The sequence below is a fragment of the Talpa occidentalis genome, unplaced genomic scaffold (genome assembly GCF_014898055.3).
Source record: "Talpa occidentalis isolate TD23 unplaced genomic scaffold, MPIMG_talOcc4v2.1 talOcc4.10, whole genome shotgun sequence".
Lineage (NCBI taxonomy): Eukaryota > Metazoa > Chordata > Mammalia > Eulipotyphla > Talpidae > Talpa > Talpa occidentalis.
The window spans coordinates 35,159,514-35,187,117 of NW_023600993.1; the positions used below are offsets into that span (position 1 = coordinate 35,159,514).

The 27,604-nt window shown below is 43.4% G+C and overlaps 1 protein-coding gene across 2 annotated transcripts; it reads left to right on the forward strand.

The window, feature by feature from the left end:
• RBM5 (RNA binding motif protein 5) lies at positions 1-27,351 on the forward strand. 2 transcript variants are annotated; one of them, XM_037529393.2, is made up of 25 exons: positions 1-108; positions 1,433-1,512; positions 3,152-3,317; positions 3,842-3,997; positions 9,105-9,174; positions 9,668-9,741; positions 12,204-12,287; positions 13,680-13,740; positions 14,575-14,640; positions 14,930-15,090; positions 15,499-15,596; positions 16,496-16,583; positions 17,030-17,107; positions 17,192-17,264; positions 17,876-17,961; positions 18,337-18,421; positions 18,643-18,734; positions 21,401-21,562; positions 21,962-22,111; positions 22,194-22,265; positions 22,820-22,999; positions 23,585-23,659; positions 24,670-24,767; positions 24,847-24,976; positions 26,125-27,351. In XM_037529393.2, exons 2-25 carry the CDS (start codon positions 1,496-1,498, stop codon positions 26,248-26,250), a joined length of 2,448 nt encoding a protein of 815 aa, XP_037385290.1. In that variant the 5' UTR covers positions 1-108; positions 1,433-1,495; the 3' UTR covers positions 26,251-27,351. The 2 variants fall into 2 exon arrangements, with proteins under 2 accessions (XP_037385290.1, XP_037385299.1); XM_037529402.2 differs by lacking the exon at positions 1-108 and adding an exon at positions 119-583.
• Positions 27,352-27,604: the final 253 nt, after the last annotated feature.

Consider the following 27,604-nt stretch of genomic DNA (forward strand, 5'->3'; position numbering starts at 1 on the left):
GGTAGGAGACGGCCGGCGGCGAGGGCGCCATTTTGTGAGGCGGCCGTTCCCTGTTGGAGGTTCTGGGGCATAAAACCACTACTACTGCTGCTTGGGTCCCTCCTGGGGGTAAGTGCAGCTGCCACTCGTAATGACCGGCGGTTCTTAATGTCGGAGCAGGCCTTGTGGCCCCTCCCTGTCACCCGCGGGCGGTGGTCGATCGGCCTCAGCCGGGTCACTCCAGGTGCTAAATTACCCCAGGCATCGGAAGGCCGCGCCCCTCCTCTCCACCAGCACTGTCAGCTTGCACAGGGCGTCCTGCAGCCCGCTTCTTTCGGGTTCTGAGTTTTCCCCGACCGGCACGCGTCTCCGACTCCACAGCCCGGCCGCCTGTCCCTCGGGTACTCCTTCGGGGCGCCCCGCAGTCTGTAGCCGCCATCGCCCCGCAGCTGCACTTGAAACCGCTCGCTCCGCAAAAGTGATCCTCGGACTGGGGACCTCTCGGGGGATCGGGAAGCACTGTCAGGGAGGAAGGGAGAGCCGGACGTCCAAGCCGGTCACGCAGGCCGTGTCGCCGCCATCTCGGCTGCGACATCCCACGGAGGTGGGTCTGGGTACTGCCGGGGAGAGAAGGGATGGCATCGGCACTCTGTCTGTGGCCTTGTTTTCTCCCAGATGGTTCGCTTCCGTTTATTAATTCTGCAAACGTTCGTTGAGCGCCTACTCTAGAACAGGCGCCACGGACGGCTGTAACTAGTTACTCAGTCCAAGTGCGCGTCGAACGCGATTTCGCTCTGTGATGTTTCATCGCCGCCGTGCGCTGCGGGGCGCCGCTGGCCGCCACTCAGACTTGGGTAGTGGACCGACTGGCCCTATACGTGGTGCTTTTTGTTGCTGAAGAATTAAGTCGTGTCGAGCTCTGCGCTTGTCTCATTGAAATAGCTTTGGCTTAACCAGTGCGTTATAAATGGAGTATATTTCAATCAACTCAGCGTTCGACTTGTAAAAGATTTTAAATTTTTCATCAGAAAATTTTGAATTTCATGTTGCTCCTTGTATTAACAAAGACACTTTGATGTCTTAACGGTCAACCCCCATTGGAGTTGCTTTGATTCAGAACACAGGGAGCTGACTGCAGATCTATTCTTTTTGCTTTTTGATCTTAAAGTAGAAGCAGGAAAGGAGTCTTAGGAGTCTTATGCTTGCACCTTTTTAAGGGTTTTGTTGTTGAATACGGAATCTAATATTTTAAAGTAGGCTTCATCTTCCTCCTATGTTCATTGTTACCAAATGTTAGCATGTTTTAATCTTGGCAGTTGGTCCCTGCCCTCACTTTAGATAATCACTATTCATGATTTGATGAAATTCCAACCTCAGTAAGCGTCCCTGTTTATAGAACGATTGACTCAAGTGATCTCTCAGATTTGCAACAACCAATCTCTTTGTCTTCTAGGGAGGAAAAAACAACAACAAAATTTAAACCTTTGGAGCCCAGTGCTAGATCTTAACTAAGACAATGGGTTCAGACAAACGGTAAGTTACTGCTGCTGTACATGACTTTGATCTCAACATTTCATTGGGGATTCAATAACTTGTTAAGAGTGGTTTATCAAATAAGTGTTGGTCTATTTTATGCCAGGCATTGCTATGAGCACCATGATACTTGCTCTCAGTAGCATTTACTTTAGTGAGAGAATTACTGTGTGAACCTGCTGTGATAAGTAATTTGAGGGTACTGTTAGAATAAATAGGAAGTATGTATTTTTCTGGAAACAACCAAGAAAGCTACCTGGAGAAAGTTTTCTCTAAGAAATTCTCTAAGAAAGTATTCTCTGAGCCTGAGCGTAGGTAAGAATTAGGCAATGGAGGGCAGGATGGAGTGTGTCCCTGACGTTTCCCAGTGTGAATAACAGCCTCTTAAGAAGCCAGGAAAGCATATAGTGTGACACTTTGCACTCTGTCAGCAATCAATGAATACTTGTTCCTGTTGTCCCCTTGAAAACAAGGTGATCCAGATTTACAGAGCTGAAGCTTTGAATAGTGGGTTACATCAACAGCAACAAATCGCAAAACTGCTGAAGAATTAGTGGAGAGTTAAAACTTGACAGCATTTGCCTGTGGTGTTATCTGTGGATACTCCCACTCAACCTTTCTTGAGCGTTGTATGTTAAACCTTTGAGTTAACACACGCAACCTTTACTTATTCGGCTGCCTTGCCTCCTTGGTATTGAGGCCAATCCCAGTGATGGATCAAATTGATGGCCCAGAGAAAGACTCAGGAAATGTGCAGGTCACATGATGTCATTGTTGTAATGCTGTGTCTGTCAGCAATCTGTCATTTAAAAAAAATTCCCCCAAAAAAACACTTTAAAATGTAACCTATACCTGTTTAGTGTATCTCATCCCCATTCTGAAGTACACCTAGACTATTTTTCATTGGTTTCTTTTTATTAAATTTATATATTCTATATGAGGCTCTTGCAAGCCTTTCCTTTGTCTTGTCCTTATACAGTTTTATGAACACAGTAAACTGTTCGTGAAAGAACTGTATCTATGGTCAACCTCATTATTAAATTTTCCTGTGAAGCCGATTGCTGCCCAATAACCAAAAATAAACAGGGTGTTATAGGAAACAATGTTTTGACAGTGCTAGTTATATCTGAATGCCTGGAAAAAGATTAATTTAACTCATCTAGGTTGTTGCTCCATTTCCCAGTAATAAGAGACCTTTGAGGGATAAGTTAGCATGCATTCTCCTCTGAAATTGGGTGAAGTGTTAATAATTGCTTTTTTCCTCTCTTTAATAAACTAAAATCACTTTAATCACTAAAATCTGAATCAGGGATGGAAGGAGGGATGTGTAGACTATTAATAGACTTGGGAAAACACAAGACAAAACTGGACAGCCAGACCCTTTCTCAAAAATATTAACCCAAACTTTTAATAGCTTTATTTTCAAATTTAGCGTGAATTTCTGAAAATTACTTTGCCTTCAGGAATATAGAAGTTTCCCCAGTGATTTTCTTTGTAAACTGGAATTTGGTGATAAAATTAAAGGGATGTGTTCAGCTATTTGAATGTCTTGTAAACTGAGCTACGGGTATATACGTGTTTTCAACAAATACAAAATGTGATGTACTTCAGAGTAAATGAAAATTGTTTTCCCTGACAGAGTCAGTAGGACAGAGCGTAGTGGAAGGTACGGTTCCATCATAGATAGGGATGACCGTGATGAGCGGGACTCCAGAAGCAGGCGGAGGGACTCAGACTACAAAAGATCTAGTGATGATCGGAGGGGCGATAGATACGACGACTACCGAGACTATGACAGTCCAGAGGTGAGTAACCAGCAACTGTTAATGCAGTTGTTGGGATTATGAACTGTATGCACATACTGCCAAGATTCTTGAAATAAGTACATTAAGTGTGCAAATCTCTCCTTGAATGTTATTTTCAAACCCTCTATTTTTCTGAAATCTTTTGTGAGTTGACTCTAACCCTTAAAACAAACAGCCTTATGGAAATATTGGCCAGGCTTACATAGGCTTAGCATGCACAAGACATTTAACTACATGAACTCATCATACTTACCTATAAAATGAATATTATTACCATTTTAAAGAGGCACTAGAAGCATATTAATATACCCCTATGCCTCAGACAGTGCTATTTTTCCTGAGCTAAATGTTCATTGCTAGTTTGTTTTTTGCTCTGTAAAAGACATTGCAATGAGCATCATCGTGGATGATGGAGTTCTGATATCATCTCTGTTATTCCTAAAGATAAATTCCTAGGAGTGGATGACCTAGATCAGAGGGTATAAACTCAGTGTGATTTTAATTGTTTGTTTATTGTAAATCAGAGAGAACGCGAAAGAAGGAACAGTGACCGATCTGAAGATGGCTACCATTCAGATGGTGACTATGGCGAGCATGACTACAGGCATGATCTCAGTGATGAGAGGGAGAGCAAGACCATCATGCTGCGCGGCCTTCCCATTACCATCACAGAGAGCGATGTAAGGGAAAACGGTTCTGATGAGCAGTCCCATAGGTGCAACAAACTTGGAGCTTCTGACACTTTCTTGTGTGATTATTTTATCTTAAACTAATAGCTCAGCTAGTGAAATATATTTCGGTCTTTAGGGTGGAGTTCTCTCATGGTGCAGATAAATTAATATTTTTATTAACACTTTGAAGCTCAATGTAGAGTTCTTAGAATTTCCTTAACTACAGGTTAAGGAACTACAGAAGTTCCTTAACCACGTCTTCGATAGCCCTTATGGGGGGTAGTCAGTACATTTTCATTGAATTGGTACTTATTCAGTAAGGATGTCTCATTGGTAAAAACACTTATGATGTGTCTGCCCTTTGGTTTGAGGAAAATTAGACTATCCATTTGAGACCTCTGAGAAGCCTATTGAAAAGGAAGGGTCATTTTCTGGCTCCCCATTCCTCAGACTGGGCCTTGGTATCCTGAGCACTGCCTTATTTCCACTGGCTTCTTTGACCCTCACCCATTCCTATCAGACACATCTGATAGGATGTGTCTGCTTCCCCTGCAGTCCACTTTGGACACATCCATCATTCTACCAAATAACCTTTTTCTGCTTGAAGGCCCTTTTTTGTGAAGCCTTTTCAGAAATAGCAAGCAAAATTTCTTCTACCTGGTTTTCTTCCCAAAGCACTGTATTTGTGACATATAGCACCTAGACTGGTTAACAACACACCTATCTCATTTCCCCCATAAGATCATAGATTTGTGTGAAACTCATCATTCCTGTGTTCCCACCCCTGGAACGCAAAAGACTACTCAGCCACCCCTGGTGAAATAAATGTGAGGTTTTAAAGTATGTTTTTAAAAGATGTAAATGCACAGCAGTGTGTTGGTGTCTTGGAGCATTCAGAGTAATACTTTCATGTTCCGGGAATTTTAGACAAAGTTAAAGATAAGTATTGGGTTCACACAGCTTTGGTCTTTTAAACACTAGAAGTGATAAATGTGAGATGGGATATTTGAGTTAATAATGGGTAATCATTCCATTATTTGGTCCACAGCACACCTCTCTACTGTGTACTATCTTAGATGCTACAATGATGCAGAGTTGTGGATCCTTCCTTGAAAAAGCTTGTAGATGAATAGCTACGATCAGCAGATGAAAATAATGCAGAGTGAAAAGGAATCAGTGTTGGAAGAGGTCCTGTGAATGGCTCTGGAAGTTTCTTTAATGAAGGTTGTTACTAGTGGAGGGATTTTTGAGGAACAGAAACGGTTTGGTGGAGAACTATGGGGAAGGTATGCCCCTTAGTAGGGGCACTGGTCAGACAGACCCGAGAATAGAAAGAGAAAGAATCAGCAACTCGATTTGACTAAAGTCAGAGACTTTTGGAGGAGGAGGCAGATATAGAGATGCTGTCGGGGCCAGGTGTTAGAGTCTGAAATCTCAGCTAAGTACAAAATAAAGTTACTGAGGATTTTGCCTGATAGTAGAAACAGTGCAGGTTAAAATGATGGAGGGAAAGAATAGTGATAGATGAGACAGGAACAACAACTGAGCTCAGGTAAAGGAAGCAGTGGGCTTGTGGAGTAGAAAGTGTGAGAAATCCTGCAAGAATCAATTCAGGCAAATGTATACCTTTGATCAGATTGCCCTCCTATGGAGCCTTTTAAGCCCATGACCCTGAGCCTCCTCAGAGGAAGTAGGTGGCATGGGGGAAACTGTGCCTACATGACTTGTGAGTCTTCCTTCTGGTAATGAAATAAAGTTGTAATAGTTAGGTAATTCAACCTTCGTCTGGGGAGTTGTAGTGCCTACCCTAAAAGAACTGGTTTTCAATGGAGAATTTCCAGGATTCCCAAATATTATGCAATATTAGAAAATTTGTTGAGATCTTTAAAACATTTTTAAATTAGTCTCCTAAACTTCAGTTTATCCTTTTTCATTGTCTTTAGTGTTCTGGTTCCCCATATATGAACTTTTTTTTTTTTTTAAGATTTATTTATTTATGCATACAAGAACTGGGGTGCAGGCCAGAGGTGCGGGATGTGAGAGGATTCACCAGAGACAGAGTGGGAAACAGAAGAGGAGAATTGACTGAAATACACTGCTGTGGGGAGTAGCAGGCAAGACAGGAGAGGTCTGCTGCACCATGGAATTATCTCACTGGTCAGGGATCAAACTCTTGCTACAGTGGCTGCTGATAGCTGAATAGTGCTGTGTCTTAACCCCTGCCACCAAGTAGGCCCCCATATGTGAACTATTAAGAGTAACTTTATTTAGTTATTATGTTGCTGTACCACTACTTCTTTAATGGTAACTATTAACTCTGGCACCTTTCTAGTTAACTATGTTACTAAGGTTGGACTCAGTGTAGCGCTTCTCGTACCCTGAAAAAATAGATACTATTGATTCTTAGTAGTAGTAGTAGTAGTTAGGAATACTGAACCATTGTTCCTAGAGAAAATGCAAAGTTATGTTTCTCTGAACATCAACATTTTCATTACCAGATCAGTATGTACCTTGTTGTGTGTATTTCTATTTAGAAGCACCTCATTAATACATATTGTTGAATGATTAATGTTGAACTCAGTAGAACTGTAACACATGCCTGAATGAAACTTAGATCTAAGATACATAAGTTCTCTGTAAGGGATATCACAGCTTTCTTGCACTTATGAAAACTAGACAGCACTTAAGCACTAAACTTAGAGAGCCATTTTAAACAGTGAAATCTGGGCACAGGGGTTTAAGTCTCAGTGCTATCAAGCTGTCCCCAGCCACTGTGGCATGAGTTCGATCCTCAGCCAGGAAGCTGACCCACATGGCACAGCAGACCTCTCCGTCTTGACGGCTGCTCCTCTCAGCAGTGAATTTCAGTAGATCTGCCTGTTCTGCTCCCCACTCTGCCTCTAGTGAATCCTCTCACCTCCCACACCTCTGGCCTACACCCCAGTTCTTGCATGCATGCATACATGAAAACAAATCTTTAAAAAATAAACAGATTGGGCCTCCCAGGTGGCGCAAGGGGTTAAGATGCAACCTATAAAGTTATCCGCAGCCACTGCAGCGTGAGTTCAATACCCAGCCAGGGAGCTACCCTCATGGTGCAGCAGACCTCCAGTCTCACCCACTGCTCCCCTCACCAGTGTATTTCAGTCTGCCTGTTCTGTTCCCCACTCTGTCTTTGGTGAATCTTCCTACCCCCCACACCTCTGACCTATACCCCAGTTCTTGTAGGCATAAATAATAAATCTTTAAAAAAAAATGAACAGATTAAGTAAAGGACACTTATTTACAATGTGAAAACTGAAACACTACAAAGCATTGCCCTAGCTGGGAACATGTGCATCGTGTATTGATTTGGAATTGTAAATTTTAGTTAATAGGCAAATTCACAGATACAAAATTCACAATGATAGTGGACCGATCTGCAACCATTGTACATAATGAAAAGTTGGGTTCACTAAGAATCTATTTCACAAATTCAGTCCTGTTTTTTTTTTCCTGGGACTATTGCTATCTGGTATGCTTGATAAAGAAATCAGTGTATTTTTTTTTTTTTATCATTTCCTGTTGTAGTAAGGTCCTGGCCTGACATTAGCAAATCTGTCTATTCTTCTATTAAGCTTATTTTGATTTATTAGAAATCTATGTATGTTTTGATTCTTGTTAATTTTTAGCATTAATTAAATGTAAGAAAACTTGATTTCTTAGGATTATTGGATGATTGGGATTTCTTAGGATATTGGGCAGAAATGTATCTCAAAGGAGTTCCTCAGTTTTGGCTACTGATCTTAATCATGTACTTTATTTTTTTATTTTTTTTTTAATTTTTTTTTATAGAGGCATGTTTTTTATTTATTTATTATTTATTCATTTGTTTGTTTTTGTTTATACATGCACTGGGTACAGTCAGAAGCACGGGAGGGTGAGAGAATTCACCAGAGCCAGAGCGGGGAGCAGAGCAGGCAGAAGGACCGAAGTACACTGCTGAGGGGAGCAGCGGGCGGCAGGAGAGGTCTGCTCGCCATGTGGGACCCTCCTCCGGTGGCCGGGGAGCAGCCGGGGATCAAACCAGCGCCGCAGAGGCCGCGGGCAGCTTCGCAACCCAGCGCTCAACCGCTGCGCCACCGGGGAGGCCCTTAATCATGTACTTTAGAGGCCCTCAGTGATATATCCTCTGCCTCTGCTAAATCTCATTTTCTCTCTGTTCCTTTAGAACAAAAGACTTAAAGATATTGAAGAATTAAAGAGGGAGTCTTGAGGAACAGTATACCATAAGCAAGACTTCATCACAACATAAATAATTGTGCCTGAGGGAATTCCCCAGGCCGCATATAAAAGACTTCAGGGCTGTTATACATTAATTTCTATGAAAAGTGTTCTTACTTCACTTTTTTTTTTCCTTACTTCATTTTTATATTTTATTTATTTTTTTGCATAGAATAACTAGGGTGTAGGCCAGAGGTATGTGGTGGGGGTGGGGGGGATTGAGAGGATTCACCAGAGACAAAGTGGGGAGCAGAGCAGGCAGATTTACTGAAATACACTGCTGAGGGGAGTAGTGGGCGAGACTGGAGAGGTCTGCTGCACCACATGTGGGTTAGCTGCCTGGCCAGGGATCGAACTCACCGCTCATAGCGAACTCATGGCCTCATAGCAGTGATAGCACTGAGACTTAACCCCTAGACCACAAGGGAGGCTCCACTCCATTTTTTTAATTGCATTTTGGGGCCTCCCTCGTGGCACAAGGGGTTAAGACGCAACCTTTGATGCTCACTGTAGCATGAGTTCGATCCCCGGCCAGGGAGCAACCCACATGGCGCAGCAGACCTCTCCTGACTCGCCTGCTGCTCCCCTCAGCAATGTACTTCAGTCAATCTGCCTGTTCTGTTTCCCACTGTCTCTAATGAATCCTCTCACCTCCCACACCTCTGGCCTGTACCCCAGCTCTTGTATGCATAAATAAATAAATCTTTTTAAAAAATAAATTGCATTTTGGTAATAGAAGTTTTAAACTTGACTACTTTAACAGTTGATGTAATCCCCTTGCCTTGCACTTTGTTTGGTGTGGAATAGTTTGTGACTGAAGCTTTAACTTTAAAATGTGTAAAACTCTGTGCAGATTCGAGAAATGATGGAATCCTTTGAAGGCCCTCAGCCTGCAGACGTGAGGCTGATGAAGAGGAAAACAGGTGAGAGCTTGCTTAGTTCCTGCTGTTCTGGTTCTCTTCCCCATTCCCACCTCAGTCCCTAAAGAACATCCTGATACCCCCAATCTTCAAGCACATGAATTCAGAATGAAAGGTTTGCCATGGCTAAGGAATGTGACTCTTTGAAAACGATGTTAGAGAGCATCTGAGGACCTTTTTTAAAAAAAAGCTTTGTTTTTAGGGGCTTTTTTTTCCTTCGGTAAGTAGTGATTTATAAACTCCTTGTTTGACTGTTTGTAGTCGGTTGCATGGTTACTTTTTAAGCGTGGAATCAAATCGAGTGGCATTTAGTTCAGGCGGCTTGGTTCCTTGCCATGGCAAAGTATCAAGAAGATCCCCAAGTCAAGTCACATTTGTAAAGCTGCTTCCCAATTGGCTTTGTCACGCAGTGTTGAAGCAGTGGGAGAGAGATTCACCTGTTATAAAGGAACTGACTAACACGAGTATCCCGTCTATATCTGAATGCTGTCTCTAGGTGTAAGCCGTGGTTTCGCCTTCGTGGAGTTTTATCACTTGCAAGATGCTACCAGCTGGATGGAAGCCAATCAGGTTGCTTCACTCACCAAGTCTAGATATTCATGAAAATGGAACAAGTCTGTACAATTAAAAAAAAAGGTTGAAGGAGTGGTTTGTTCCAAAGGAGTGACTTTTTAAAAAAAAAAAAAAAAAAAAAGCTTTGTATATATTAAAATTGATATTACTAGAATAAATAACAGTGCCAAGGACGGCATTGCAGAATTTGCCTTGCTTTTAAACATGGCTGCCTGGCAGGGCTTTGTTAACCACTGAATTACCAGACTGGTAATTACTACAACATCTTGATGTTCTCTTTTTCCCTACCTGATTATATTCCTATTCATTATGTTCACTGAGAGTGATTTTAGAATATCCTAACTCTCGATTTGACAGCAAAGAGAATATAATGAAAGTTGACTACAGGCATTTTATAAGTAATTCCTTATTTCTGCTTGGAGTCCGAAAGGCGCCTGGAAGCATAACTGCTCATGTGGGTCTTCAAGAACTATTTAAGGACCTAGTGGAATTTATGAACAATAATTCTGATGAGATTAGCCTGGGAGCTGGTGTCCTGCTGCTGTCTAATCTAGTTAGAGTGGCATTAACATTCTAATCTCCCTGAGAATGCCTTTTATAGTCTGTTCAAAGCAAATCATTGATGGTTCTTTGATGCAGCGTTGACTGAAGTGTTCTTCAGTTTGTCAAGATAATGTTTGGTGCTTGGCAATTAAATAGCATTTTTTTGCCAGAACTCCAAAGCACAGTATTGAGTGCCATAACCAAGTGCATTCTGTGAAGTTTGCTTAACTCATTATATTGCTTTTCCATAGCATTTTATGACATAAATAAGTGTTATACTCTCTGATTGGTAATATATTACCATTTATAACAAGACTCACTCATGAATGAGGGTAGCCCTTTAATTGACTGATTTGTTAGATTTTTGAGCCTCTCATTTTCTTAACTCAGAATTGACAGCCTGATCTTATAAAAGTAAAGCTTCATTCATTTCATACCATGGACACCATCCTAGTAAATTCAGAATATGCACAAGCTTCACTGAGTCTGCTTTCTTGATGTGATAGCTTGTTTTGATGCAGTGGATGTATCAGACTGACTTCTGGGAGTTTAAAACTCCTCTGAGAAATTTAAACCTATAAGACATTTTAAAATCTCCACAATTTTAATGTATACAAAGCTATGTTAATGTGTAATACTTCATTACAGTTCAAATTCACTCCAGAAATAAAAGGCCAATAGGATTAGGGACTCAGTGGTAGTTTGGAGTCTCCCCCAGCACACATCCTTTAGTGGGATGATCTGTTGACATATATCCCAGTTTATTTTTGCTTCTGTACATCACAGTGAGTGGATGGCCCTTCAGCGCTTTTTCTTTTGGCCAGAAATGCAGTCTTGCCTTTAGATATCACTGAGACAACATTCACAGCATGTCTTAACTCTTCCAGGATTTGCAAGAACCAAATTGCTAACAGTATGTATGTTTAGAGGAGTTAGACTCCTCTTAAAAATCTGGATATCTAACCGCCTACTTAAATCTGTTCTGATAGTGTCAACCAACACCCCACTCCCTCCCCATTCCTCCAAAAAAAAGGAGGAAAAAAAGACAGTGCTCCGGTTAAATGAAGGCTCTTTGGGGGCAGATGCTGGGTATACTCTTGGCTAGACTGATCCAGCTTGGAGTTTTGCTATTTTAAAGTTAAGTCCCTTTTAGTCACATGGTTGACTTGAAGGATGAGGTGGTGTATGTGTTTATGAACTTTTCTTACCTCCCCCCTGAAGAAACTTCATTGGCCTCCTGGTCACTCATCTTGAAGAGAGTACCATCTATTACAGTGAAAAACGCTTCTATCATGTAGGACATTACATTGTTGCACTTGGCAGACAAAAATTCTCATTTAGCTGTTTTAGAGTGGATGGCATTCAGAATAGTCCCTCCTAAGAAAGAGTTGTAACCAGATTCCCTTTTAAAATGAGTTACCCTCCCCTTGTCCCCCACAGGACACATCCTGAAGCAAAAGTCTGGGGAAGGGGAACTTTGCATATGGATGGGGCCTGGGGGAATGTGAAGCGAAGCCCAAGGACACCATGCCAAGGGCTAAAGTAGGAGACAATCTCAGAACTGGGAGAGTTGTGTCTTCTGCTTTTTGAAATAGACTGTCACTCTCAGGCAGCCTGTCAATGCTGAATGTTAGGACTTCTGTCTCTGCTGGAGACACGGCCTGGTGCATGTCAGTGTTTAGTGTTTGGCAGCTTTCTCAGCACTCCCTGACTCCGTTTACCTTTACTCCGTATCCCATTCTCTTACTGCCTATCTGAAGGATTGGATGGGCAGAGTATAGGTGGCGGTGGTTGGTCCTCCCCGTATGTTGTCCATTTAATTCCAGAGCACTGATTTTTCCGAAGTGTGCTCTGCCCTGGGAAAATGGACACAAGTTCCTCACAATGGGAATAACTAATTGCTTCTTTTTTTACAGAAAAAGTTGGTGATTCAAGGAAAACACATTGCAATGCATTATAGCAACCCCAGACCTAAATTTGAAGATTGGCTTTGTAACAAGGTAAGCCGGTATTCTTCCCATGCTATCCAAATAAGGAAACTTTTAAGTATACAATCACTGACTTTTATCATAAGGTGATTTTCATACTTTGTGACTTACTTTAGGTATTAGAGGACAGGCTCCCAAGAACACTGTAGAAATTTTAAGATCCAGTGTATAAGCCCAGGGTCTCAATATAGATTTTAGGTTTGTTTCACTTTACCATTTCCTGAATTCTAGAACTTCTTAAGTTTTGGTACAGTCTCTTAATAAATTAATAAAAATCCTGTGACCCTCCCCAAGTTAATTAAGGTTAGCTATGGTCCTATCACCAGTACATCATTTTTTTTTAAAGATTTATTTATTTATGCATACAAGAAATGGGGTACAGGGGCCTCCCCGGTGGCGCAGCGATTGAGCGCTGGGCTGCAAAGCTGCTCTCAGCCTCTCGCAGCACCGGTTCGATCCCCGGCCTCCGGCGAGGGTCCCACATGGCACGCAGACCTCTCCTGCCGCCCGCTGCTCCCCTCAGCGGTGTACTTCATCAGTCTGCCTGCTCTGCTCTCCCCTCTGGCTCTGGTGAATTCTCTCACCCTCCTGCGCTTCTGACTGTACCCAGTGCCTGTATAAATAAATAAGTAAATCTTTTTAAAAAAAAAAAAATTCTGAGAAATATAAATTTCATCCTGGAATGCCATACCTGAAAAAACAAGTAAGTGTGTAAAATCCCAAGTCCTAGAAAAAAAAAAAAAGAAATGGGGTACAGGCCAGAGGTGTAGAGGGTGAGAGGATTCACCAGAGACAGAGTGGGGAACAGAACAGGCAGACTGACGAAATACACTGCTGAGGGGAGCAGTAGGCGAGTCAGGAGAGGTCTGCTGCACTATGTGGATAGCTCCCTGGCCAGGGATCGAACTTGTGCCACAGTGGCTGCAGATGGCTTCATAGGTTGTATCTTAACCCCTTCCACCACCAGGGAGGCCCCACCAGTACACCATTTTAAAGTTTGGTATTGCCGTTGACATTTTGAAAAAGGGCAGCCTCTTTGCATTTGTCCAATAGAGAACTCTAGGCAGCGTTCCACTTACATTGTGTTTGTATATGTGAAGTGGCCCATGTCATTCTCCTTTAATATAATGGACTTTGTTGGTGACTCTTTGTAGATTTTATAGGAAAATACTAAAACTTTTTCCCAACTTGATAAAAATAAAATTCTACTTCAAAATAGGTGAGGAATTTTTTTCTTGGAAGAATTCAGAATTTTAGATTAATCCTTCTTGATCTTGGATATATATTACTCTGTTTTTTTTATGTTGCTTATCAGCACTGCCGTGGCCATAATGCTCTAACCCACATTGTTACTAGTAAGCCTGACCTACTGTGAGAAATAATTACAGATATTTTTTTTTCCAGTGCTGCCTTAACAATTTCAGGAAAAGACTAAAATGCTTCCGATGTGGAGCAGACAAATTTGGTAAGCCCAGATTCACCTGTTTGAAAAATGCATGAAAACCTGACTGATTGGGTTGTCTGTGAATCTGAGGGAAAGTGCACATTGTAGAGTATTTAAATAAGTAATTTGTATATTTGCCTTGACCTTAGATTAGGCAGATGCTGCCGATGATGGTGAGAGTGGAGAGTTGTTTTTTTTTAATAAGCTTTATTTTATTTATGCATACCAAAACTGGGGTATCGGCCAGAGGTGTAGGGGTGAGAGGATTCACCAGAGACAGAGTGGGGAGCAGGACACACAGATCTACTGAAATAGAGGAGCAGGACACACAGATCTACTGAAATAATATACTGCTAAGGGGAACAGTGGGAGACACAGAAGTCTGCTGCACCATATGTAGGGTTAGCTCCCTAGCCAATGGAACTGGGGATGCAGCCATGATAGCGCTAAGAACTTAAGCCTTAGGCCACCAGAGGAGCCCCGAGAGTTTTGTTTTTTTTTTTAAGATTTACTTATTTATGCATACAAGAGCTGGGCTACAGGCCAGAGGTGGGAGGCAGGGACAGTGAGAGGATTCACCAGAGACAAAGTGGGGAGCAGAACAGGTGGGTTGACAGAAATATACTGCTGAGGGGAGCGGCGGGCAAGACAGGAGAGGTCTGCTGCGCCCTGTGGGCCAGCTCCCTGGCCAGGGTTGAAAGTCGTGCTGCAGTGGCTGCAGATAGCTTCATAGTGCTGAGACTTAACCCCTTCCACCACCAGGGTGGACCCTGGATATATTTCTTACTTAAAAAATACATTGGTTTGTTTTTTGTTTTAAAAATTAAATCTCCTCTCCCTCTATCCTTCTTGTAGACTCTGAACAGGAGGTGCCCCCTGGAACCACAGAATCAGTTCAGTCTGTGGATTACTACTGTGATAGTAAGTTCAGGTGTAAACTTTTGGTCTTTTATTAAAGGTTGGAAATTTTTATTCTCTTACCCTTTTAAATGAGCAAGTTTTAGAATGTCCCATAAGAGATTGGTTTTTAGAATCTTCACCATGTCGGAGTGAAAGATATACTAGATATATACTATAAACCTCCCAAAATTACTTTGAATTAATTGTTTGTATTTGAACATGCCTTGGAAAGCATTGGTGGTGGGAATGTGCATATATGTTGGGGGGGGGGTGTCTGTATGTCTCTCTCATTTGTTTCATTTGTCCCCAGCAATCATACTTCGAAACATTGCTCCACATACTGTGGTGGATTCCATTATGACAGCGCTATCTCCCTACGCATCCTTAGCTGTCAATAACATTCGCCTCATAAAAGACAAACAGACCCAACAGAACAGAGGCTTCGCGTTTGTGCAGCTGTCTTCTGCAATGGTGAGGTGCTCAATGACTCTTTCCTTTTAAAAGAAACAGCTTCTGGAGACCTCCAATTATGATACTGTGTTTACGGCTCCTGGAGTCCAAAGTTCGAAAGTGCATAATGACATTTATTGCGGTGCTAAATTATAGGACCAATTGCTTCAATTGGTGGTAAAAAGAGCATATACCTGAGTTTGAGCCACAGTTCGGTCTTCATGCTTTGTTGTATTGATTTAGTACTTCCTTAATAATACTGGATAATTTTACATCCTGGAGGGGGGTGGAATTCTTTTCAAGGTTTCATGTCCACAAACAAAAAGAAATTACTGGTAATTTTTAATAGAAAGCTTTATTTCTTTGAATGGGGTAGGGAGGTAAAGAGATTTCTAATTACTTGACATTTATTTTCAAATTTTCCTTCAGGATGCTTCTCAGCTGCTTCAGATATTACAGAGTCTTCATCCTCCTTTGAAAATTGATGGCAAAACTATTGGGGTTGATTTTGCAAAAAGTGCCAGAAAGTGAGTGGCTTCATTGTTGTTATTTCGAACTGCTGCATCTGTACACTTCTCTTGGGGCAGCTTTGCTTAACTATACCATGAGCCCATGTTCTGTACATTGAGACTGTCCTGCCTGGTTGCAAAGACAGTTGTCTTCTCATAGAGCTTATTCCCTCCTGTCCACGATAGCCAGTTGCCAAAAAAACTTTAGAGCAGGGAAAACGCAAACATGGCAGATGGATTAAGAATATACACTAAGCAAACTGCTTCGGGGTAATACAGACCCATCTGGAAATAATCCTTTCTTTCCAGAGCAGCATACTAATAGCTTCATGTATGTGGAGCTTTAGCCTAGCAATGTAATTTCCTGTTTCTTGTACCACTGCTTATCCAGCTGGCACCTTATTAGATGGCAGGGTACAAAGTAGAGCCATGATTCTACAGGATACTTACCTACCGAGGAATTTACCCCAGAAGGTTTCAGAGCTTGTTCTGCTCTAAAATATGGCCCTGGTGGTATTCAAAACCCCCTAAAGAAGGCTGGAATGAATTGCTAATTCTTTTCATGTGGGGATACTTTTTTTTTTTTTTTTTTTTTTTAAGATTTATTTATTTATGCATATTAGAACTGGATTACAGGCCAGAGGTGCGGGAGGGTGAGAGGGTTCACCAGAGATAGAGTGGGGAACAGACCAGGCAGATTGAAACTCACTGCTGAGGGGAGCAGTGGGCGAGCCAGGAGAGGTCTGCTGTGCCATGTGGATGGCTCCCTGGCCAGCGATAGAACTTGTGCTGCAGCGGCTGCGGACAGCTTCATAGGCTGAGTCTTAACCCCTTGCGCCACCAGGGAGGCCCCATGTGGAGATACTATTGGGAGCATATTGATGTAGGATCGAATGATTGGGTCTTTGCGGTTTCAGAGACTTGGTCCTCCCAGATGGTAACCGGGTCAGCGCCTTCTCTGTGGCTAGTACAGCCATTGCTGCTGCTCAGTGGTCATCCACACAGGTGAGATGGAGGATCTCTTTGCTCAAAGTAGTGACCTTTCCTGTAGTACTCGCCTATGAAGTAAACTATCCAAGGACCCTTTTTTTTTTTTTTTAGGATTTATTTTATTTATGTATGCATACAAGAACTGGGATGTAGGCCAGCGGTGCGGGAGGGTGGGGTGAGAGGATTGACCAGGGACAAAGTGGGGAACAGAATAGGCAGACTGACTGAAATACACTGCTAAGGAGAGCAGTAAGCGAGACAGGAGAGGTCTGCTACACCATGTGGGTTAGCTCCCTGCTTGGGGATTGAACTCATGCTGCAGTGGCTGTGGATATCTTCATAGTGCTGAGACACTAACCCCTTGTGCCACCAGGGAGGCCCTATCCAAGGGCATTTTTAGGAAATACTCCCTAGCTTTCCTTACCCACTAAGTTTGTGTTTCCTCTTTTGATGGCTTGTAGTCTCAGAGTGGTGAAGGAGGCAGCGTTGACTACAGTTACCTGCAGCCAGGACAAGATGGCTATGCCCAGTATGCTCAGGTAGGTAGATTTTGACCAACATCCAACTTCTGATCTCCAGAGTGTGTCTGAGAAGAGCAATTTTAACAATGGACTTTTCTTCAGTACTCACAGGATTACCAGCAGTTTTATCAGCAACAGACTGGAGGATTGGAATCTGATGCATCATCTGTAGCAGGTAGTAAACATTATCTCTCTTTTATCTTTTGTTTAAGCATCTGCATCTGAGGAGATATTTAACTAGATCCAAAAATATGTGTCAGTTTACCCGCAAGGGGGCTTGGGGGGTTGGATTCAGATTGCCTCATGTGCCTAAGGTTCTGGAGAAGTATTCAGATTGCATATCTACACCAGGAGCTAATGATAACCTCTTAGACACCATGTCATGATGGGTCTTCATTTTTGGATGTTAGCAGTATATTTTCCTTCACTGTTGTTAGGAATTGTGGAGAGCCACATAAGTTCCAGTGAGCAGACACAGTGTGGTCCTAGAGTCTGATGTCCAGAATGTCAATCAGAAGAGTCACTACAAGAAGCCTTTACTTTGTGTTCCATTATTATATAACCTTTGTAGCTAAATCTTTTCTCAACCCCAGAGCAGAATGTTTAACTTTGTAGTCATGTTCTAGTGGGGTTATAGAAATGAAAATGTCATAGGTATTTAGTGGGAGTTAGATTATTAAAGACTAACATGCACAAAGACAGGAGGCCAGATTGGGCATTACAGATAAAGGTGTTTGCCTTAAATTTGAGTGTTTTGTCTCTTCCTAATCCCTATTTTTATCATAGGCACAGCAGTGACCACCACCTCAGCGGCTGTAGTATCTCAGAGTCCCCAGCTGTATAATCAAACCTCCAATCCGCCTGGCTCTCCGGTAATCCTGATGTCCTGAATTCAGAAGTGGTGACTGTTGGGGAAACTTTGTTTTGGTGTACAAGTATTATCGTATTATATGAGCTAGAGTTGAGTAATACACACACATTCCAACCTTACTTCTCTTATAGTTTCACTCTATGTGTATGTATCTTAAGTATAAGATGCCAAACTGGGTATATTTATACTTTGTGCATGCTTCAACTTGACCTTTTAGGAAGAAAGTTACCAGCCTGTGTTTTGCTCAAGGAGTGCCTTAGTTCATTGCTACAGTATGTCTGTCAGGGGAGCGCTTCCTCCTAGGTGATTGCAGTGATTTAGTTATCTTAAGAGGCTTTTACAGTTGAAATTATATTGAAGCTGCTGTTCTTTCCAGACTGAGGAAGCACAGCCTAGCACTAGCACAAGTACACAGGCCCCAGCCGCTTCCCCCACTGGTGTAGTTCCTGGTACCAAATATGGTAAGCCAAACCTCATGGGGCTGTTGACAGTTGGAAGGTCCTAACTGTTGTCTTTGTTTAATAAGAGTTCCTCTCCCTTTGTGGGTGTCAAAGGGACACGGGGGATATGAGAGAGGACCGAGGACCATTAAAAGGCCTGCTGCATCTTGCTGGCTTAGAATTTAAGTGAAGCTAGTTTCCTAGCTGAAGGAAGAACTGTATGCTGGATTTTGTTTTTGCAGCAGTGCCTGACACATCTACTTACCAGTATGATGAATCTTCAGGATATTACTATGATCCGACAACAGGACTCTACTATGACCCCAACTCGCAGGTAAATGCACTGTTTTCCTCCTTTGTCTCACTAGGAATATCTTACTTTCACTTAGTCCATTTATGAGGTATGAAATGAAAATTTCCCTGCAGAGAAGCAAGCGACCCAGACTAGTTTTAACTTCTTCAAAACCACCAGGGTGTAATTTTTATTTTAAGATTTAAACCTTTTTTACTAAGGATTTTATTTATTTTTTTGAAATTTACTCTCACGTGTTTTTGTTTTTGTTTTTGTTTTTTAATGCATACAAGAACTAGGGTACAGACCAGAGGTGTGGGGGTGGGGGAGGTTCACCAGAGACAGAGTGGGGAACAGAATAGGTGGACTGACTGAAATACATTGCTGAGGGGAGCAGCAGGTGAGACAGGAGAGGTCTGCTGTGCCATGTGGGTCAGCTCCCTGGCCAGGGATCGAACTCATGCTGCAGTAGCTGCCAATAGGTTCATAGTGCTGACACTTAATCTCTTGCACCAGCAGGGAGGCCCACTAAGGATTTTAAAAATGTGTTTTGAGTTAAAACATATTCACAGAAAAAGTACACACACCTGAATTGTGCAGATCTTTGTTTACATGTGTGCACATCTGTAGTACATGTGTTCAATCTATATTACATACCAGTAGTGAAATAGAAGACAGAGTATTCTAACATGCTGAAACTGCCCTTGCTAGTCAGTACCCTTCTCCTTCAGTAACTACTGTTCTGACTTCTGTTATGATGAATTCTTTTGTCAGGTTAAAATTTGTAAGTTAATCTTTGTGTAAAGACCTAGGTAGTTTTAAGTTGTGAGTTTTCTTTATTCATATGTGTATATATATATATATATGTATGTTTTTATGCGGGGATTGAGAGGATCCACCAGAGACAGAGCGGGGAACAGAAACAGGTAGACCGACTGAAATACACTGCTGAGGGGAGAGCAGGAGAGGTTTGCCTCGCCATGTGGGTTTCTGAACCTGGCCAGTCAGGGATCGAACTCATGCTGCAGAGGCCATGATCACCTCATAGTGCGGTGCTTCACCCCTTGCGCCACCAGGGAGGCCCTATATGTTTTTTTAACAGATAAAGTTCACACAACAGAAAATGAACAGTTTAAACCTTGTAGCGTATATATATAATTCAGTGTTATTTTAGCATAGTCATAATTTTGTGCAACATCACCTTTGTCCAATTCCAGAATATTTTCATCACCCCAAAGGGAACCTGTATCCATCAAGCAGTCATTCACTAATTCCTCTTCAACCCAGAAACCACTGTCTGCCTCTGTTTCTAGGTCTGCCTATTAAACATTTCCTTTTTTTTTCCTTTTTTTTTTAAGATTTATTTATTTATTTATTTATACAAGCACTGGGTACAGTCAGAAGCGTGGAGGGTGAGAGAATTCACCAGAGCCAGAGCAGGGAGCAGAGCAGGCAGAAGGACCAAAGCACACTGCTGAGGGGAGCAGCGGGTGGCAGGAGAGGTCTGCGCGCCATGCAGGACCCTCCTCCGGTGGCCGGGGAGCAGCCGGGGATTGAACCGGTGCTGCAGAGGCTGCGGGCAGCTTCACAACCCAGCGCTCAACCACTGCGCCACTGGGGAGGCCCTAGACACTTCCTAATGGACATTTCCAATTCCAAATGGAATTGGATAACACGTGACCTTAATGTGTTCATCTTCTTTCACTTAGCATCCCTGTGAGTTCTTGAGTGTAGAAATTAACAGATCTATGGAGTGGTATTTTATTTTTGATGGTGTATGTCTTTTAGAGAGGAAAAGCAACTCCAACACTCCATAAATAGACAACTATTTATGACCAAGAGCGGTATATATAGAATAGTAAAATAAGTGCTTTTAACAGGAACTTTGCCTTGAGAGCTTGTGGTTTCTGAGAGAGAGGTGTGAAGCTATGTGGGACCTGCCTAAGCAGGCCAGACCTCTGCATGGTTCTTCCACTTCAATTACTAGTGAAGTCAGACCATTTCCCAGCAGTTTTTCTTCATGACCATAGAAGCTGCAACATGTATCTATAACCCACACTACCCTCCCTTACTGCCCTTACACCCCTTGCATAGCAATCTCTCCAGAGTCCCTGCTGAGCAGGTAGATTGAGTGGGGAATAAATAGAGGATTATAAGGGCTGCTTCTCTGGTACACTTCTTGCCACACACTTTAGATCAGGTTCCTTTAGCTATCTCCTGCTCCCAGGCTCCCAAGCTAGCATTTTGAAACCCTACGTTTGGTTGCTCGGGTTTCTAAAAGGGTTTGTATGGTTAAACCTGATGACTAGATGTTAACTGGTTGTCATGGAGGATGTGTGATTAAAAATTCCTCTTGAACCACCTGTTCTGGCCAATTTGGTTTGTATGAGTGGTCACTACAGATTGAGGGAGATGCATTGCTCTTTGGATGCCTTGAGGCCCAGGAATTGAAATGGGAATTACACACTTAAGAAGCCATATTCTGCTTTTGTCCAACAAATTTCACACTGTTCACTGGCTGGCTCATCATCCTATCCTACACCACGGTGGGTGGGCAGGAAAATTCCTGATCTGCAACTTGTTTTATGTTTGCATGTTTAGTTTTTTTGACAAAACAACTTTCACTTGCCTTTTTAACAAAACGTTACCTGATATTAATGGTTTGACATAACAGAACGTAGGCATTAAGTGAATTTTTTTTTTTCTAGTACTACTACAATTCTTTAACCCAGCAGTACCTTTACTGGGATGGAGAGAAAGAGACCTATGTGCCAGCTGCAGAGTCTAGTTCCCACCAACAGACAGGCCTACCTCCTGCAAAAGAGGGCAAGGAAAAGAAGGAGAAACCCAAGAGCAAAACAGCCCAGCAGGTGGTAACACATGACCCGGCCAGGGGACTCATACTTCTCTCTGGGCCTTAGTTTTTTTGGGGGGTGGCATTTACATTGACTTCATTTTGATTTGTAAAAACTGGGCCCATGATACTTCCATTAAGTTCGTAGACCATTTTGCTATTTTTTAATGTTACCCATCTATTGTCTCTTAACTGTCTGTTAAGAGGGAGGGAGGGGAGTGGTCCTTGAAGACTCACAGCAATATTCATGAATGACTGGTTGTATGCAATAGCATCTCATGAAGATATTTGTAGCTAGAAATGGAGCTAACACGGGTGTAAGACCCTTGTTGGCTTATGGTGGTGGCACAGGGGACTATTAAAATTCTAAGTTGCTCTACCTAAATGATAATTGGTGGTGGTTATTTGACATTAGATCGCCAAAGACATGGAACGCTGGGCTAAGAGTTTAAACAAGCAGAAAGAAAATTTTAAAAATAGCTTTCAACCTGTCAATTCCTTGAGGGAAGAAGAAAGAAGAGAGTCCGCTGCAGCAGATGCTGGCTTTGCTCTCTTTGAGAAGAAGGTAACTGTAGCAGGAATGACCAGACTTGATAATGTGAACATAAATAACATTTGGGACTTTTAACTTGTTCTCTGTTTCCCAGGGAGCCTTATCTGAGAGGCAGCAGCTCATCCCAGAATTGGTGCGGAATGGAGACGAGGAGAACCCCCTCAAAGTAAGGAAGTGCCATCAGCATTTAAAGATCATTGTCTGTGGTTTATGTCTCAGTTTGATTCTTAACTGCATCGTAGCTCTTGTGACTGCTGCCGGGACTGGATGTGGTTACTGTCAGTGGGTATTTGGAGCAGCTTTTGCATATGGAATCCATGTTGAGGGCTTTGCTTTCCCTGTGTGCAAGTACGTGAGGTGGAGTGTTAAATGTACCTCAATTCTAAACTCAGTTAATTGACTTTGTTTGAATCTGTAAATAGACAGTTTTAATGGTATGGAAAGAGAAAATTAAGACTCCGAAAAAAGTGTTTTACCTGATAAGACTAGTCTGGGTGGACCATTACTTTGATGTTTTGGGTTTTCACACCTGGTTAATGGTTTGAAACCACTCACTCAAACCAGGAACTCTTTTGGGGGGGCCCCAAGAGGTTGATACCAGGACACCTACAGGCCATGGGAATTCTTTCACATCTTGGATAAAGATTTACTGTAGCCAGCTGTGGAGCCATTGCTGTCTTCCTTTTGTCCTTTTCCAATGACCCACCTTTTTGTCCCCAGAGGGGTCTGGTTGCTGCTTACAGTGGTGACAGTGACAATGAAGAGGAGCTGGTGGAGAGACTTGAGAGTGAGGAAGAAAAACTGGCTGACTGGAAGAAAATGGCCTGCCTACTTTGCCGGCGCCAATTCCCAAACAGAGATGCCCTGGTCCGGCATCAGCAGCTGTCAGACCTACACAAGGTGGCCGTGTTTCTCTGAGTTGTGCTGTGGTGGGGAGGGCAGGCAGTAAAATAGTGCAGGTGCCCACATAGCAGCAAAGACTCAGTAAATACACGCATTGAATCATTGCCTTCTAAAAGGCTATCCTGTTGCTAGTCCCTCCAGATTCTGGAGAGGAAAGGAGCATGGCAGCTCCATATACATCCAACTCCCATTTTTATATTGAAGTGTATTGGACTTTAATTCTTTTTTTTTTTTTTAAGATTTATTTATGCATACAAGAACTGGGGTACAGGCCAGAGGTGGGGAGGGGTGTGGTGAGAGGATTCACCAGAGACAGAGTGGGGAACAGAACAGGCAGACTGACTGAAATATACTGCTGAGGGGAGCAGCGGGCGAGTCAAGAGAGGTCTGTGCCATGTGGTCACCTCCCTGGCCGGGGATCGAACCCATGCTGCAGTGCCGGCAGATAGCTTCATAGTACTGTGTCTTAACCTCTTGTGCCACCAGGGAGACCCTGGACTTTAATTCTTAGACTACGATAATATGACATTTGAAAGTAGGGTGGTCTAATTTCTTACTGTATCTGTAATATCTTTTATATAGCAAAACATGGACATCTACCGGCGATCCAGGCTGAGCGAGCAGGAGCTGGAAGCCTTGGAACTAAGGGAGAGAGAGGTAAATGAGGGTTCTGAACCACTAGGAGTATCTTGGGGGTATCTGCTTGAGCTTTTATTTGTAGTACTTAGTTTCAGGTCCCAGGGGCAGGATAGGATTTGTCACACACTTGTCTCCTGGCCATTGTGGTCTGGGTCATTGTATAACCCAGGCTATATGTCCTTGTGAGCCCTGTACTGTGCCTTTATGAGGGTGCACAGACCAAACCACACCCTTAATAGTGCTCACAAGTCCTGAATGCCAAACACTTGCTGGTGAAATATACTTGGTTTTAGTGAGGAGAAGAGTGATCTTGTTTGGCCTGGCCAGGAAAGTCATGGGCAACCTGGGAGACTTTAAATGAGGCTCAGGGGACAACAGGGTTTGGGGTGAAGGCAAAAAAAAAGGTTGTGAGTCCATTAATGGGCTGTCACTTTATACTTGATGAGGCTGGATGAGGGCCAGTGGGGCAGAGTTTCAAATACCAGTAGAGATCTATGGGGCTAGAATCCCCAGGCAAGTTACTTGAAATTTCCTACCCCAGGGTAATTTTGAGATAACTGTAGTTAGAGCTTTTGCTTTCCTGTTTTTTTCCCCACTGTTTGTGGTAATAACTACAGTGGGTCTCTGGATACCTCCTTGGTGCTGCCTGTCCCTGGAGGTGGGCCTGTCCAAAAGCTGAGGAGGGTATGGCTCCTCTTCCCTCCTCTTTCTGTGGGACCTCAGCAGGTTGTGCCCACAGCCCAGCAGCTGGTTGAAGAGCTTGGCAAGTGGTGGCTAATTAAGTAAAACAGATTGTGGAGACATAGTTCTGCCTCAGGTTCCATATATAATTCATCTTTACTAACCTGCCATCTTAGATATCATGCAGTGTGTGAGGGAAACAAGGGTGTTTGGTATTTCAGCCCACTCTGAAAAGCCAAACTCCAGATAAAGAAAGTACTTGAGGTGATAATCTCAAAGTATCAGTGCACTGCACAGTTACAGACAAAAGTCTCAATAGCTCTGCCGGTGTCTGTCCCCCCGCATAGATGAAGTACCGGGATCGAGCAGCAGAGCGGCGGGAGAAGTACGGCATTCCAGAACCTCCAGAACCCAAGCGCAAGAAGCAGTTTGACGCTGGCGCCGTGTACGTGTTGTGTGTGTCTTTCTGCTTGTTAGCTGGAGCGCTGGCTCTGGTCAGTTAACTGCGTGTTTGCCACCGGCAGGAACTATGAGCAGCCTACCAAAGATGGCATTGACCACAGTAACATCGGCAACAAGATGCTCCAGGCCATGGGTTGGCGGGAAGGCTCAGGTTTGGGAAGGAAGTGTCAAGGCATCACAGCCCCCATTGAGGTAAGCAGTGGCATTGGGCTCCAGCGGCTCGTAGTTCCAAAGACTGGATGCGCTCACAGCACCCAGAGAGCAGAGGCAGGGTCCTTCCAGGTCTCGTCACCACCAAGTGGGGTTCCCTGAGCCCTGCCTTACTTTTCCCCTCTTTTAAGGTGTCAATTGGGAGGAATGGGTGTGGCACCCACTGGGTTTTTCTGACCTTTTGGTGTCTGTGGGTAAAACCTGTTTCTCCTAAGGACTGAGAATGTCTGTCTCTTGTTATAAACAAATACTGAATACCAAGACTGTGAAGCTGAGATAGGATTTATTTATTTGTTTATTTTTAAGATTTATCAATTTATGCATGCAAGAGCTGGTCAGAGGCCAGAAGATTGGGGGGTGAGAATGTTCACCAGAGACAGTGGGGAACAGAACAGGCAGACTGAGTGAAACACACTGCTGAGGGGAGCAGTGGGCGAGACAGGAGAGGCCTGCTGCGCCATGTGGGTTTCTCCCTGGCCTGGGATCAAACTCATGCTGCAGAGGCTTCGGATTACTTCATAGTAAGGTGCTTAACTCCTTGCGCCACCAGGGAGGCCCGAGACAGGATTCTTTTTTAAGGTACTATGGTTTAGTTTCTTTCTAGATGACTTTTTGGTTGTATATAAAAGAAATTATAATATGGTAGGATTTTTGTTTGTGATAAGAAATCTCTTAGTCGATCAGAGCCCAGACTGAGAGATAATCCCAAGAGCACAGACCCCACCCACAGAACAAGGGCGTGACCAGTGATTGCCTTTATCTCCGTCTGGCAACAATGCTGGGGTCAGACTTACAGACTGTTTATCCTGTACAAGCGAGTTCTGCTGACACCAGCTATCCTGCTGTGATCCTTACCCACAATACAAGGCCTTCCCTGGGCTTCAGTGGAGTGCTTTGGGGCCCTTATTTTGTATAGGGGGTGGGGGTTACATCTGCCTGTCTTCCACAGCCCATTTTATTCCTTTAGTTTCAAGTCTCCTGTGTAGAAATCTTAGTAGAAAACTTCCTCCTGTCTTCTCTCTCCTGGTGGGTGGACCTGCTGGGAAGGGAGTGTGCTGGATGAAGGGTGTGGGAGTGTTCTGCACCCTACCTGCCAGGCGCTGACAGCAATTTTGTGTCCCCCCCGCCAGGCCCAAGTTCGCCTAAAAGGAGCTGGCCTAGGAGCCAAAGGCAGTGCATATGGATTGTCAGGTGCAGATTCCTACAAAGATGCTGTCCGGAAGGCCATGTTTGCCCGGTTCACTGAGATGGAGTGAGAAAGAGAGATGACAGGAGCGCCAAAGAGCACAAGGAATGGTCTGTCTCCTGAATTCACTCTACTGCCTGTCTCTTTAAGGGCATGCCTTGTGCTGTTAATAGTTTTTAAGGTGAACCACTTCATTCTGCAAGGTTCTCCCTCCCACTTAAAGGAGTTCCCCTTACATGGGTTGTCTGGTGAATGTTCTTCCTTCCTGCCAGAGGGCTTGTGAGTTGGTGAGGGGACAGTGGGCCTTTTATACTTCAGTGTACATAGTGTAATGTAGTGTGTTTTACATGTGTAGCCTATACTGTGGCCCATCAGCCCCTCGAGTTCTTCGGGGGTGTTGAGATGCCGTAGGTGGTATGTGATACCAAAGCCGCCTCTCATTTGTTGTCGTGCTGTCTTTTCTTGGCAAAAGCCTTGTGTATATTTGTATATTACACATTTGTACAGAATTTTGGAAGATTTTCAGTCTAGTTGCCAAATCTGGCTCCTTTACAAAAGAAATACCTTGAAAAATGAGTGTGTGTGTGTCTTTTTTCTTGAGTGACCCAGTGATTTGAGAGTTTAGCATGTTTTAAAACTCTCTATGGAAATTCAACCGTAACTGATTTAGCTTTTCCACTTTCTTCCAGTTTCTAAAGACTAAAGTGAACATAAACGCCCCACTCCGGTTTGCATGGGGCAGGGGTGTTACTGCTCTGCAGGGTAAATCCTCCCTGCAGAGGATTTGGCCATTGATAAAGGTGATAACCTGGTCCACCCTCTGCTGAGTTGGAGAAACTGAGGAAACCATCTCTCTCCCCCTGCAGCACTCCGTTTCTATCCTGTCACCTCAACTGCTGAGGGGTTACTCAGGGACGTTGCAGGGTGTCCGTTCTAAATGGTGTCATCCCATCCTTGTCACCATTTTGCCAGCAAGGTCATGCTTGACAAGCAGAGGAAGTGTATTTGGATCTGAGGCTAATCCCCAGGCCAGATGAGGTAGAGATGGCTCCCCCTGTCATCATCCTGGCTAAACTGAGTGTTCAGGCTCCACATCTGATATATAGTTAGGGAGGGGCAACTTGTCATTAAAACTAGAACTCCATAAACAATAAATTTAAAGAAACAAACCACTGCAACTCCATAGCTTCTGTGGATGGTCACATGTTCCTGTTTTCCTGTTTTCAGGTAAGCCTGGCCCTTACAAAATTGACATGAAAAGTGTTCAGGAGGAGCTTTCAAGCCCTCACCACAGCCGCCCAAGGGGACACTTGGGAGAGCTTGAGTCTAATCCTCTCTCTGCTAGGGAGAGGTAGAGACAAATGCAAAAACCCCAAGCCTGGGCTTGTGTGGGTTAAGACTTGGGAAGCTCACAAGTAAGACCC